At 40.0% G+C, this 14441-nt stretch overlaps 1 protein-coding gene across 2 annotated transcripts in view; it reads right to left on the minus strand.

Annotated features, from left to right (window-relative positions):
- SSH2 (slingshot protein phosphatase 2) overlaps positions 1 to 3743 on the minus strand; it is a 311107-nt gene extending 307364 nt beyond the window's left edge. The window contains exon 1 of one of the 2 annotated variants that reach the window (XM_006890988.1): positions 3530 to 3743. In XM_006890988.1, coding sequence (XP_006891050.1) covers positions 3530 to 3592 — 63 coding nt within the window. In that variant the 5' untranslated portion in view covers positions 3593 to 3743. The remainder of the gene's footprint in view (positions 1 to 3529) is intronic. The other variant, XM_006890987.1, reaches the window with a different exon arrangement.
- Between the last annotated feature and the right edge of the window lie 10698 nt (positions 3744 to 14441).

Consider the following 14441-nt stretch of genomic DNA (forward strand, 5'->3'; position numbering starts at 1 on the left):
TCTAAATTCATTTTCATAAATATTCTTTAATAATAAAAAAAAATTATTCCTTCCTAGCTCACAAACTTGAATTGCTCTTTTTAAGGTTCTCTTTGCATTCTGTTTCTCTTTAAAATCAAACAATTTAACTTATTCATGGAGAAAAGAGGTGTAATAGGAAAATACAACAGTAGGTCAAAAAGTAGTCAAATACTGGCTTATAAGGACCAGGAAAAAACTCAGCTGAACAGAGCCCTGATTGAAATCAAAATAGAAAGACAATCTAAAGGAAAACAGTAGCAGGCTACAACAATTCTGATTGCTTCACACGCTAGTCTCCCACCCTCAACCCCCAGGACCCCTCTGCACCCAGGACCACACATACACAAATGAAATAAATGACCACTATGGGGGTTTGAAGCTCTGTATCTCATACTATGAGCATAATGCCAGGAGCAACCAGTCCTTGGACGATCATGCTTGGAAGGGTAGAAGGTCAGCACAGAAGAGTAAGAACCTGGACAATATGGATTGACACAGTGACTGTGGCAATAGGGTCAGGTGAGGTTGGCACAAGACAGGTCAAAGTTCACAGCCATTGTTTGTAAGGTCGCTATAAGCTGTATTCAACTCAATGGCACATAACAAAATAGCAAACAGTGGGGAGAAGCTGCACTGTAATTCCAAAGGCACTTGGTTTGAATCCATCAACTGCTCTACGGGAGAAGGATGGGCAGTCTCCCCCATGCCATTTATTGCCTCTGAAAACTTGCTAGCGGGTCTATTATGAGTAGGTTCCAACTCCATGGCACCCAACATAGCAAACAGATGTATTGGTCATTTAGCTTAACAAGAGAAATTATCACATGATCAATTCAATAATCCATGCCAAAAGTAACTATTAATATATGCCAAGATTCTTAAGTAACAATGTTTTCACAAATTAAATCATATCACATAGATATGGCTTTATTAATCATCTTGAGAAAATTAGCATGATGACAACTTGATATTTGCAGGTGACTCAATGACACATAACAACAAGAGATTGTTGTTCTTATGCACCATTAAGTCACCTTTGACTCATAGTGACCCTATGTACAATAGCTCTGAACCCTGCCTTATCCTGAGCCAAGTCTCATTGACTCTGACACACCTACCTCCATTACCCCAGTCACTGTGCCAGTCCATCTCATCTGGGCTCTTTGTCTCCTGCGCTGTCCCTCTACTTCCCAAGCATGATGTCCTTCTCGATCATTACATAAACTCTTTCCAAGAAGACTCAGGAAAAAGAAAGTTACCATAATACTGGTTTCTCATTTATTTGCATGATTCTAAGAATTCATAGCTCTTTCAACCCAAATCTGGCCTTATAACCATTGTCTTTCCCAAAGGATTTAAGTATAGTAAATGAAAAGGTTCTGATTATGTGCTAATGACTTTTTTTTAAGTTTTTTTTTGCTAATGACTTTCAAAAAAAGAAAATTCTATTCCTGTGGTTCTTGCCTTCAGAGGACCATAAAACAGCTTATTATGCTGAGTGAAATATCTGTCACAAAAGGACAAATACTGCATAGTGCCACTGTTATAAAACAGGACTGACATCAGGGTTGGGGGAAACTAAGAAAAGTGGGGATAAATAATGTGCACTGCGTTGAAACAGATGAGGGAGAGAGCTGCTTAGAAGGGATATATGATTAGGTCTTATTTGCATGACAAGAGTCCAGAATAAGAGCTGCACAGTAAAGTGGACTGGGGGGGGGGGGCAGATTGGGTAACAGGGAAGGAATTTTTTTTCCCCCAAGAGAAAAGTGAACAGGGGGAAGGGGTGGGCAGAGAGGAGGAAAATGCAACAATGAATGAATGGAAATCCAAGTTCTCTATAAACTTTCATTAAAATCTCGATTAAAACAAAACAGTTTACGACCTTTGAAGTGTAATTATTGTCAAATTACAATAATCCCAAGAGTTGGAAAAGAACCTAGAAAGTCCTCCATAGAAACAATTCAGGCAAAAGATCCTGCAGCTTTGGTTTGGATACTTCCAGCAATGGGCTCTAACAATTTTGCAAAGCAATCGACTATAATGTTTAAAAATTGTTCCGTATAGTCACTAGAAATCTGCCTCCCTCAAGACCTACCCAAGAATCCCAGTTCTGCTTACTCTGGAATACCACAGACTAAGTTAACCTTTGAAATACAATCATTTCTAGAATTAGGATATAACTGCCAACTTGGTCACACAAAATGCAAAACAAAGTTCGGGGTGGGGGGAAGAAACCACTATGGTTTGAGTATGGCCATACACGACAAAATGTTGACATTCAGGAAACCATAGTGAAATCACACAAACCAACATATTTTCTGGATAACCAGTTAACATGCAAATATTAATGTGTAACTAGATTTAAAAAAAAAAATAGAACTGTGTTTACTGAATACCTTTTTCCAACTTCTACTACCAAATCCACCAATATAGCTAAAATACAGATCTGTAGGAAATTCAAGGTGGTCTTCCCATTGCTCATCTTTTCTTTTAGTCTATTTTTCTCTAAAACGTCTGAATATTGTTTATGCTTCCCCCTGCCCGCCCCCAAGAGTCCATTTTGCGCCACTGGTGCAATATTTTTATTTTTAAAATGAATTCTTTCGAGAAAGAAAGCCTAAAAGAATGGAGGGTAAAGTGGTGAAGGTAGGGGTGGGGAGCCAAAAACAGAGAGAGGCCCTGCAGGAGAAGGTTGGTTCCTGGGTATTTTCCTTCTGGAAGTATGCTTTATTAGCACAGGCGTCTGAAGTAAGGAGCCATACACACAGGATCCAAGAACAAGAAGGATCATGAGCAAAGAGCGCGCAAGGCATAAACGTCCGTAAGATGGAAATGAATTGGCACTGGTCATCAAGCAATGCCAGACGCTTTGGGATTTCATAGAGGAAAGCTAAGAGAGCTAAGAAACTGAGACCATCGCCCACCCTTTTCAGGCGGGGAGAAACCAAGGAGTCACTACCATTCAGTAGTCGAATGGAGCCCAAAGAGAAGAGAGCTTAAGAACCAGAGCAAGTGTCTAAGGGGAAGGGAGATACACACCCAGCGAGAACCTAAAGGGTGTGCAGCGTGCAAATACCGAACGAGTCCATGAATGGGTGTGGGCCAGGGGATGTGAGTGGGTTTAACGGGGTAACAGAGGAGAGGAGCTCAACGGTCCTGTCCCTGCAGCAGAGCAAGAGAAGGTAAAAAGAAGGGGGGAGGGTGAAAAGCAAGAATGACTCATTCCCGAAGGGAAGTGCTCAAGCTATAGGAAGGCATGCCGTAGAGTAGTTCAGGGCGAGGACCGTGAAGAGCAAGGTGTTCAGGGTGATGGGGATAAAAATCAACATCCCGTAGTTCCTGCAGCTCGTCTTTAAGCTGGGGGGTGTGGGAGGTTCGCGGCAGCCGAGTGCCAAGGCCTGAGAAGCGGCGCGGCGCGTGCGCAGTGGCGCTCGGCGGGACCCGCTGAGGCAAAGCGGAGCCGCAGTGACAGAAACGAGCAGAGCGGCCGCCGTGAAGGACTCACCGAGGCACAGGGGCTGGAGGTGGTGCTGGGGGTAGGCGACCGCTGGACCGTGACCAAAGCCATCTAGGCGCTGCTGGGTTGTTCCGGGCAGGGCATTCTTGGTCTGAGTGTGGGGGACAGGAAGGTGACGGAGCCGGGGAGGGGAAAAGGGTGTGGGATGGGGTGAGGGAAAGGAGAAGGAGAAGGAGGCCGCGGGAACGGCCGCAGGCTCCGCACCCACCACCGGACTCTTGCAGACTGACGCGCTGAGCGGGCGGCTGGCGGGCGGTTCGGCAGCTGCCGGGCACAATGAGCGCTCCCAGTGCGCAGGCGCCACCTGTCAGCAACCGCCTCTCCCCTCGGCGCGCGCCGCCGCCTCGCGGTAACCCTTGAGCTGCCGGAAGCCGACCGGCTGTGTTCGCCTCTGGCCGCCGCCCCCTCCCTGCTTTCCTCCTCGGAGCTGCGATCGCTCGGTTTGCCTGCGCGGGGCGAGGCGGACGGGGAGTGAGGTGGGACGACCGAGAGGTCGAGTGGGGCGATGGAGAGTTGAAGGGTGATGTTGGAGCCCCCACTCTCGACAGACAACCATTTTATGAGGTGGGGCTCACAGTTTAGCCAAGAGCAAACTGAGGTGAAAACCCAGCGGAAAGGGGTGGGAAAGAGGACTCTAGGGGTTAGGAATGCTTTCGTTGGGCGTGGTTGGGATTGAACTAGTGACCCTCGTGGCGGGAATTTACTCTCTTTGGCGCTCTGTAGCTCTTGCCGGGCTGTTTCACCCTTCTGTGTCAGAATCCCTGAGACTTTTTGAAAGGTTTTTCATTTTATGCCCTATAACGCTTCATGCTACCCTCAAGCTTCCTTTTTACCCTAGACCCTATCTAAAGGCTTATTCATTATTCCTGAGCAGAAGGGAGGCTGGAGGGAGCCTGGGACGTTTTGAAAGCTGTGTTCACGGAGTTCCAAGGGACCAACCTGCTATTTACTTCCCACTTGTTTCCTGCTGTGAAGAAATTCTCTTAGTTGAACAGCATTTCAACCTTGCAATTTCTTCTCTTTCATCTCCAGCTTTCATTATTTCGTAGATTTAAGCAAAAATGTGGATTGCAAATGGAAAAATTTGATTAAAACGTGGGGAGGGAGAGAGTGCACCGTGCAATATTTTATTATTTGCAAAGAGAAAGAGTTGGAAAAGCTAACTCAGTTTGAGTGGAGGTTCTGGTAAATACCACCACATATATCAAAGCTGTAGAAAACACACGCCCTTGAAGTTTGCAGGTTTTGAAGCCCGCATCCTCTTTTCTAGCACTCACTCTTGCATCTCATCGCTCCTTTTAAACTGACAGAGCTGTCATGAGCTCTTGCTGGCCATTGGATAGTTAAGTGCCACAAGAACTCTCTGTGCTGAGCCTTTGTTCTCTCTCTGGTGCCCTGTGGTTGAAATAATTAGCAGGGAGGTTCCATCAAGAATCAGACACTAAGGGTCCCCGTACTGTACAGTCCTAGATAAGAGTGTACCACAGAAAAGCCAAGTAGTAGACTTTTGCCCCCTGGTGGTGATCAAGAATGCGTAAGAGGCAAAATTAAACAAAGATGAGATTCTGTTTTTTCCCCAGAGCTACTTAGTAAACAGGAAAAGAGAAGACAAGATTCAGAAGAAATCTGAACCAATCCTTAAGAGATTAAAAATTGAAAATATACTTCAAACTCCTTGCTGTCGAGTTGGAACTAAATCAGAACTGGTCCTTCATCAAGTTTCCAAGCTGTAAATAATATTGACTATTACTTTTCTTTCTCTCTTGGAGTTCCTCATGGATTCTTAACAAATTAGGCTACCAGATCTCCCTTAACAAACCAAAAGAGGTAATAATGGTAGGTAGATAGATAGATGATAGATAGATAATAAATGGAAATTGAATTAATTTAAAATAAAAATATGTAATTTAGAAACCAAAGTATCAGTCTAGAAGAAGTAGTATTCAAATTATTGTTAGTTACCTTAGAAGCCAATTAGTTCTGACTCATCATGACCTGGTGTGTTAACATGCTGATTCTTTTACTGACTGAGGTCACAACTGATTATCTACTTTGATGAGGCAATATACCCTAAATTTTTTTGGAATGTGCTCAATTGTTTAATTCTATCAACCTTAAAAAGGAGAAAATGCATTGGTTTAAGAGTTGGAAGACCTAGTTTCTAGTTCTAAATGTAAAACTTCCAGTAAAGGGGAACTTCTTGACCTTTGGCTTCTTCATCTGTAATATGGAGCTGCTTCTCCTTAGATCACAGGTTTCTTATGATCAGATGAAGCTTAAGCATAGCAGAGACTGAGGTTGACACAGGATAAGGCACGGTTTCATTCAGTTGTATATGGAGTCATTATGCTTCAGAGCTAACTCTGTGGCATCTGACAACAACCTGGTGAGGTATAGCATAAAATGCAAAGACCTGTAGGCAATTAAGATAATTATATTATTTTCTACGTTTGCTGTGAGCTTAGTCAACTTTGATGAGGGTATCACATGTGCAGAGAACAGCAACAAACAGGCTGAAAAGAACCGAAGAACAAATTCAAACCTCGAATTGGAATACTGAATGATTCTATGAGCAAAGTATTGAATGTTGAAGGAAGCATCAAAAGATGATGGAAGAAAAAAAAAAAGTTTTAAAAAGAGTTGATGGAAAACACAGAGTCACTATACCAAAAAAATTATTGGTCCACACTGAATCATTTTGGGAAGTAGTGTATGGTCAAGAATCAATAGTAATATAGGAACAAGTTCAAGCTACACTTAAAGCATGGACAAAAAATAAGATCCCAAGAATTGATGAGGGTGGGGGAAAAAAAGAATTGATGGAATACCAACTGATGCATTTCTTTTTTTTTTTTTTCTAAAAAACAAACTGAAATTTAAAAGAATTTAGAATTTTTTAAATACAAAGACATACAACCCATGTGTAGCAAGGGGTACATGGGTTTTGCTCTTCTTAATTTTTTTTGTATTATTTTATTAATTTCAGTGAACATTTACAGAGATTTTGGGTTTCCATTCATTCATTGTTGCACTATTTTCTCTACCCTCCTCCCCAGTTTGTTCCTCTTTTTTCCCCCCTTGAAAGTCTGTTTTAATTGTCCAATTGCCACAGTGCTTGTCAAAGCCAGTTCTGATTAATCTCCTTTGTCAGTGTGTCCTTTGCCATTCCCTGTCACTCCTCCCTGAGAGAGACTTCACCCTGATTCTTAAGGAAAAGGGGACGGCATATTCTCTTAGCTACCTCCTGCTGAAAAGTGACGCTGTAGGTTTCAGGGTGAAGATCTTCTCTCACTACTCCAAGGGGCCCCTTTGGCAATAGGAAACACATAGACTATTGTAGAGATTGATTTTGGAATTTAGATGCACTGTTATCATTTGTGCTTAGCCGTACATGTTCATATCCTTGAAGCTGTATCATGGAAGTGTTGCAGCCTAAAAGACACAGATTTAACTAACAAGTTAAACGTACATGAGTCAAAAATTAAAAAGCAATAATATTCCAAGTAGAGGTTCTAACAGTGGCACAAATCGAGTTATAGAGGGAAGGTAGTTCTTACAATAAAAGGCCTATGGACTAGCACTTTGTCTATTATAGTATAAAGGTTAGGAACCACAAGATGTAGAGGCTCAATTATGTCATTTATTGTTCTTAAGTCCTGGAATTCTGGACCAAATTCCATCTACAGCTGGGTTGTTTTACAACTCAGAAGTCCACATGCAAGGCAGAGGTGAAGTAAGGAACTGCTTATGAGGTTTTCCGTCAATTCTAACAACTAAGAAATAGTAAGAAGAGTTGGGACCTCAGAAGGCTTTTAGGACCAAATAGTAGGCTCTTGTGTCCAGGAGAAAACGAACCTACTTACCAGTAATGTTAATGCTCACCCATGGCTCTTCTGGGAGGATCTGTCTCCTGAAGTGGTCCAGCTTTCCACAGTGGAAGCAATTCTGACCTCGTTTATTACCTTTGGGTGGCACTGTTTATGAGTAAGACTTCCTTTTCCTGGCACAGGCCCTAAACTGGCAGCAATAGCTGCCCCAATAATTTTGGCCATTCTCTGGTCTTTTTCTCTTCCCTCTAGATCCCCAACTGACGCATTTCATTGAACAAATTCAGCCTTGACTGTGCTCACTAGCCTCTACCAAGAAATTTGAAAGATAGCTGCCAGGCCAACTTACTGGAAGAGAACCTTATTTGTTCTTCTTCTTCTTTTTTTTTTTTTTTAAAAAAAAAGGTGATTCAGTAGAGTGTGGAAATCATCAGAAAATATCCTTAATATCATATGCCTGTAAAGTTTTGCTGAAGATTGTTTAAAAATGTCTGTGATATCCATAGGGGAAAAAAATGTCTGTAATAGTTTATCGACAGGGAACATCCAGAAATTCAAGCTGGGTTCAGAAGAGGCTATGGTACCAAACATTGCAAATATTAGATGCATCTTGGCTGAAAGCAGAGAATACCAGAGAGATGTTTGCTTGTGGCTTTTTAACTATGCAAGGACATTTGACTGTGTGGATCATAACAAATGACTGGCACTGGAGAAGAAAAAGAATCCCAGAACATTTAATGGTGTTTCTGCGAAACCTATATATAGGCCAAGAAGCAGTTGTCTGGACAGAGCAAGGGAATACTGCATGATTTAAAATCAAGAAAAGTGTGCATCAAGGTTACATTCTTTCTCTATACTTATTCCATCTGTATGCTGAGCAAATCACTCAAGAAGCTGGACTATATGAAGAAGAATGTGATATTAGGATTGGAAGAAGACTTATACATAACCTTCATTATGCAAGTGACACAACCTTACTTGCAGAAAGAGAAGAATACTTGGCACACTTAATGTAGAAGATCAAAGACTGCAGCTTTCTATATGAATTACATTTCCTTATTATTAATTTTAATGAAAATTTACAGATATTTTGGATTTCCATTCATTCATTGTTGCACTTTTCTCCCTGCCCACTCCTCCCTTCCAGTTCGTTCTTCTCTTTAAAAAGTAAGATTCTTTCATTGTTATACAATCCCTCTCCCCAAGTCCACTCCACTATGCAGCCTTCTGAATTACATTTCAACAACATCAGGAATACAAAAATCCTTACCACTGGACCAGTAGACAATATCATGATAGATAAAGAAAAGGTTGACATTGTCAAAGATATAATTCTACGTGGATCCACAATCAGTACTACATGGTAGCAGAAGTCAAAATATTAAGGCCTATTGCATTGGGAAAAATTTGCAGTCAAGAACATCTTTAAAGTGCTTAAGAACAAGAATACAATTTTTTAAAATAGAATTTATTTGAATGAAAGTTTATAAATATCACGGAGGTTTTGTTAGTCATTCATAGGACAGATAATAATTACCATTAATTGAGGAAATAACTGTTTATAATGTCTAAACAAACCCTCATTTTATATTCCTATTCACCCACTTTCTCTGTTTATTAATTTTTTTCCTTCACCCTCCCACCCATATGTAATCCATAGTGTATGTCCAACAATCCAGCTTGTTGATTGTGGTACAGATAATGTCTGATCATCATTTCATTTCAGATTGATCTTCCCTTTACTTATTCCAATATGGAAATTTTCTATCCATTCTTCTCTTACCCTTTCTATCACTTCCCCCCACCTCTCTCCCCACCGTGAACCATCCTATTTTTATGACAGTGGTCTAACACAATATTTGTTCTTTTGTGGCTTGAGTTATTTCACTCAGCACAATATCCTCCAGATTTATCTGTCGTGTGTAGTGTTTGATATAATCACAACTTGATTGTTTTTCAGTGCTGTGCAAGAATCCATTGTGTGAACATACCATAGTTTCTCTATCCATTCATTTGTTGAGGACATTTCCATCCTATTGTGAATAATGCTGCAATAAACATGAGTGTGCATACATCTGTATTTCTTTAGCATAGCATGTATTCTCAGTAGTGGGATAGCAGGATAATATAGTATTTCTATTTTCAACTTTTTGTGGAAGCCTTCCATAGTAAGGATACCACTTTAAAAGCTAAGAGGTGCCTGATCCAAGCCATACTATTTTTGTTTGCTTATTATGCATATGAAAGTTGGCCATGAGAAGACAAAAGAAGAATCAATGCCTTTGAATTGTAGTGTTGGAGGAAAGAACTGCATATCATGAAATGCTAGTAGATCAAACAAATTTGTCTTGAAGGAATTGCAACCACGGGAAAGATGGTGAAACTTGGTCTCACATCCTCTGGGTGTATTGTCAGGATGGGGCCAGGCCTTGAAAAAAGACACAATGCTGGGAAACATAGAGGGTCGGCAAAAGAGAGGAAAACCCTTAATCATAGGGATTTGATGCAGTGACCGCTACCATGGACTGAGCATGGAGGAAGTCATAATGATGGTGTTATTTAAGGCAAGCTGTCAATATGTTGTTTATGTTGTTGTTGTTATATGCCATTGAATTGGAACGGACTCATAGCTGACCTTCAGTGGGTTTTCAGAGATTGTAAATCACATGGGAAGAGATTGCTTAGCTTTCTTCCACAGAAAAACTAGTGAATTTGGACTGCCTACCTTTGTGTTGTCAGTGCAACTCCTTAACCACTAGGCCACTAGGGATCCTTCTGTTGTTCATAGGGTCACTAAAAGTTGTAGTTGACTTCACAGAACCTAACAACAACAGCAATAAGTTCATGATCAAGTAAGATTTCTTCTAGAGCATTTTTGCTCAGCGTTATCTGAGGTGCTAAAACTATAGTAAAAGTTGTATTATAAAATACTCATGGGAGATATACAGGTATGTAAGAGAAGTATAGATTTGTACACAGTGCTACAGAAACACAACAGAAAATGAGCAAATGTACTCTTTATTATAATTAACTGTTAGGCTGTGACTCAGACCCAATATAGCCACTTTATGCAAGCATTTAAGTGCCTCTCTCTGTCCCATTTATACCTACGTATCTCTGGTCTCCTCTCTGGTTTCTACTTGATCTTCTAGTGCACAGAAAGAAGAAGTGAAGATCCTAACATCTTCTTACTGAACTGGTTGAATCTGAGAAGACAAAGGCAAAGAGGATTATCAGATTTCTATAAAAGGATGCTTAATCACACCCATGTTTATCGCAGCTCTATTCACAATAGCAAGGAGTTGGAAACAACCCAGGTGCCTATCAACAAACGAATGGGTAGAGAAGCTGTGGTATATTCACACAATGGAATACTATGCTGCATTGAAAAACAAGGAACTCATTCAATATTATTCAAACTGGGTGAGCCTGGAGGACATTATGCTGAGTGAAATATCTCAGTTGCAAAAGGACAAATATTGCATGGTGCCACTGCTGTAAAATGGGACTGATATCAGGGTGGGGGTAAGACTGAGAAAAACTGGATAAATTGTGTATACTGCACTGAAACAGATGAGGGACTGAATAATTTAAAAGCGATATATGATAGGGTATTATGGCTATCACAAGAGTCCACAATTAAGGTTGCATAGTGGAATGTACTTGGGGCGGTGGGAGGGGTGCGAGGGGATTGTGTACCAGGGAGTCTTTCTTTTACTTTTGAAAGAGAGGAGCGAACTGGGGGGCGGGGGGAGAGGGCTGGGTGGGGAGAGAAGTGCAGCAATGAATGAATGGAAATCCAAATTCTCTGTAAATGTTCATTAAAATTATTAAAAAAAAAAATTTAAAAAAGGACGTTTAAGAAGGCAAAAGTCCTCCTAGTTCTGTTTTATAGCACCTTCACAATGGCCATTTGTGCCATTGGCATCAATTTCATCCTTGTATCATCACTTTTTGCAGGGTGAAACTATCAGGGAACTTTTGAAATCCCTGAGATCAGTGGTTCTTAACATTTGAGGGCCTCATAAAAATTATTTCCGTTTTCTCCACAGAGATGAGAATGTGTATTTCACACTTCAACTGAAATACATCCATGGACCCAAGTTGAGAGTTTTCATCTAAAGGTTAAAACAAGGCTTTCTAACTTTTTTCATATGAAAACATGTAAAAATGGTCATATTTGTACAACAGGACACGGAGATATTCTAAAGGGGATTTGAGAGACAACTGTACAGGATGTGGTAAAAAAAATGATTCTTTAATGGTCTATAATTTTAATGAAAAATGATAATAGTAAGGATTATATAAAATATTGAATGCATAAACACAAATCCTAAACAACATGCCTCTGGAAACCCTGTGAACTTTGATAAATGTCAATAGTTGTAGAGAGGCTTCAAGCCTTTTGTTCATAGGGTTGCTATGAGTCGTGCTCAACTCGAAGGCAATCAACAAGGATTATATCAAATATTGAATGAATATGAAACACCCATGGAGATCAAGGGGTATGTAGTTAAGCACTAGGCTTCTAACCAAAAAGTCAGTGGTCAGACCTAGCAGCTGCACTGCAGGGAAAACATGTTTCTGTAACAATTACAGCTTTAGAACTTTTTTCCTAGGGAACTCTTGTGGCTTAATGGGTAAGGAGTTAAGCTGCCAACCCAGAGGAAAGTGATTCGAATCCACCAGGAGCTCCTAGGGAGAAAGACGGGTAGTCTCCTTCCAGGCAATTACAGCTTCTCTGAATTCACTAACAGCTCAACTAGTAGTTGGTTCTGACTCAATGACAATGAATAACAACAGGGGGCAATTCTACTCTGTCCAGTGGGGTAGTTATGAATTAAAATCAACCCAATGACAATGTTGTTGTTGATAAAATTTCTAAATACAGTCTTTTAAATGGGTAATGTTTGGTTTTTTTAGAAGTAGCTTGCCAGGCCTCTCTTTTGATGGTGGACTTTCTTCTCTGGGTGCACTTGCACCTCCAATCTTTCAGTTAGCATTTGCATCCAGGGACAAGTTTTCAATAATAAAACCTTATCTATTTTTAAAATGTTATGTTTACAGAAGTAATCTCAGTTTTTCATTGACTTTTTAATGTCATTAAGCCTTGAAACTAACTAACTACTGGACAAGTACATGTTCAAAGTACCCAAGGAGCAGGCAAGACTCATAGCCAAGATGTGGCAGGAAAAGCAGGAAAGTCTGCCAGGTATTCTTGACAAACTCAGTTTACAGTCTCTCTCTTTAAATATATTTAATTCCTTCCTATGTTTATGACTAATGAGTCTTTTTAGTTATGCCCAAGTGAACTGCAGAGTGATTGCTCTATTACAAAGATGTACTCGGCAAATTAGGGCCTCTCATTGTTTTGCAATATATACTGGAAATGACAACAGTTTGGGTAGCTTCTAAGTCCAGTTATACAAGATAATCCATATATATATTTCCATACTACATTTGGAGGAGAAAAGTTAAATACATTGTATCTTTTACATTTTATAAATATAAAATATATCTTATATTTGTATGATTTTGAGTTGTTAGAAGTTTTTAAAAAAGAGCTAGTAGTTGTTAGATGTCATCGAGTAAAGTGACTCATAGTGACCCTAACCACAATGAATCTGAATCCTGTCATATACTTGAGACCATTGTTGCAATTACTGTGTCAATTTACCTCATTAGGGGACTTCTCTATTACTGACCCTCCAACTGTACAAGCATAATGACCCTTTCCAAGGAATACCCTCGCCCAGCAACATGTCCAAGTATGAGAGACAGAGTTTTTCCATCCTTACTTCCAAGGAGCACTCTGATTGCACCTTTCCCAAGACATGTTTATTTCTGCTTTTGGCAGCCCATGAGATACTCCTTATTCTGCAACACCACATCTCAAAGGCATCAATTCTTCTTCTGTCATCTTTATTCATTGACTAGCTTTCAGAATCATAGCAAGTAATTGAAAAGACCATGACCTGAATTGAGCACACCTTCATCTTCAAACTAACACCATTGCTCTTCAGTATTTTGGAAAGGTTTCTAACAGTGGATTTGCCCAAAGCAACACATCTCCTGATCTCCTGATTGCTGGTACCAAGGGTTTTGACTGTGGATACAAGTAAGAGAAAATAATTGACAGTTTCTTTTGGGAGAGAGGGAAGTTCTCCAGGGGTAAATTGATCGCTTTAAAAAAAAATTATTTTATATTGGTTTGCATACAAAATTCATATACATTGTGTTTACATTCATTTACATTTACAGTCATTCACATTGTGTTTCATACAATCATTTGCATGCATTGTGTTTTATAAAATTAATAACCATTGAATTATGCCCACTATTACCCCATCTTTTCAGGTTCCCACTGAATCTTCTTTCGTATTTCCTTTACCCCCTCCGTCCACTCACCAAATTGTAATTTCTACCCCCCCCCAATCCACTGTCACCCCTCTGCTGCCACCTCTTACCCCTTGGGCCTCCATACACATTTTACTAATTATCTTCTATTTTTTACAATAATTGTCTTATGCAGTACTTGTCCTTATAAGATTGAGTTAGTTCACTCAGCATAATGCTCTCCAGTCTCACCCAAGTTTTATAGTGTTTTTCAAAATTGCTGCTCCTGAGTGCTGTGTAGTATTCCATCATGTGAATGTACCACAGTTTCTCAATCCTTTTGATTGTGGTTGGACATTTGGCCTGTTTCCATGTTCTTATCATTGCAAATAACACTGCTATGAATATTGGTGTACAAATCTCTGTATTACTGACAGTTTCAATCCTTTCTCTATCATGATATTGTCTATTGGCCTATTGGTAAGGACATTTGTTTTCTTGATGTTGAGATGTAGTACATATTGAAAGCTATATAGTCTTTGATCCTCTACAGCAAGCATTTAAAATTTTTCCTCACTTTCAGCAAGCCAAGTTGTTCTATCTGTATAAAGCAGGTTGTTAATGAGTCTTTCTTAGATCTTTATGCCAGTTATTTTTCATAGAATCCACATTCACAAATTATTTGCACAGCATGCAGATTGAGTAGATATGTGGAAAGAACGAATCCCTGATGCACA

This window comes from Elephantulus edwardii, unplaced genomic scaffold (genome assembly GCF_000299155.1).
Source record: "Elephantulus edwardii isolate Elephantulus edwardi_28Jun2011 unplaced genomic scaffold, EleEdw1.0 scaffold00094, whole genome shotgun sequence".
In the NCBI taxonomy this organism is placed as follows: Eukaryota; Metazoa; Chordata; class Mammalia; order Macroscelidea; family Macroscelididae; genus Elephantulus; species Elephantulus edwardii.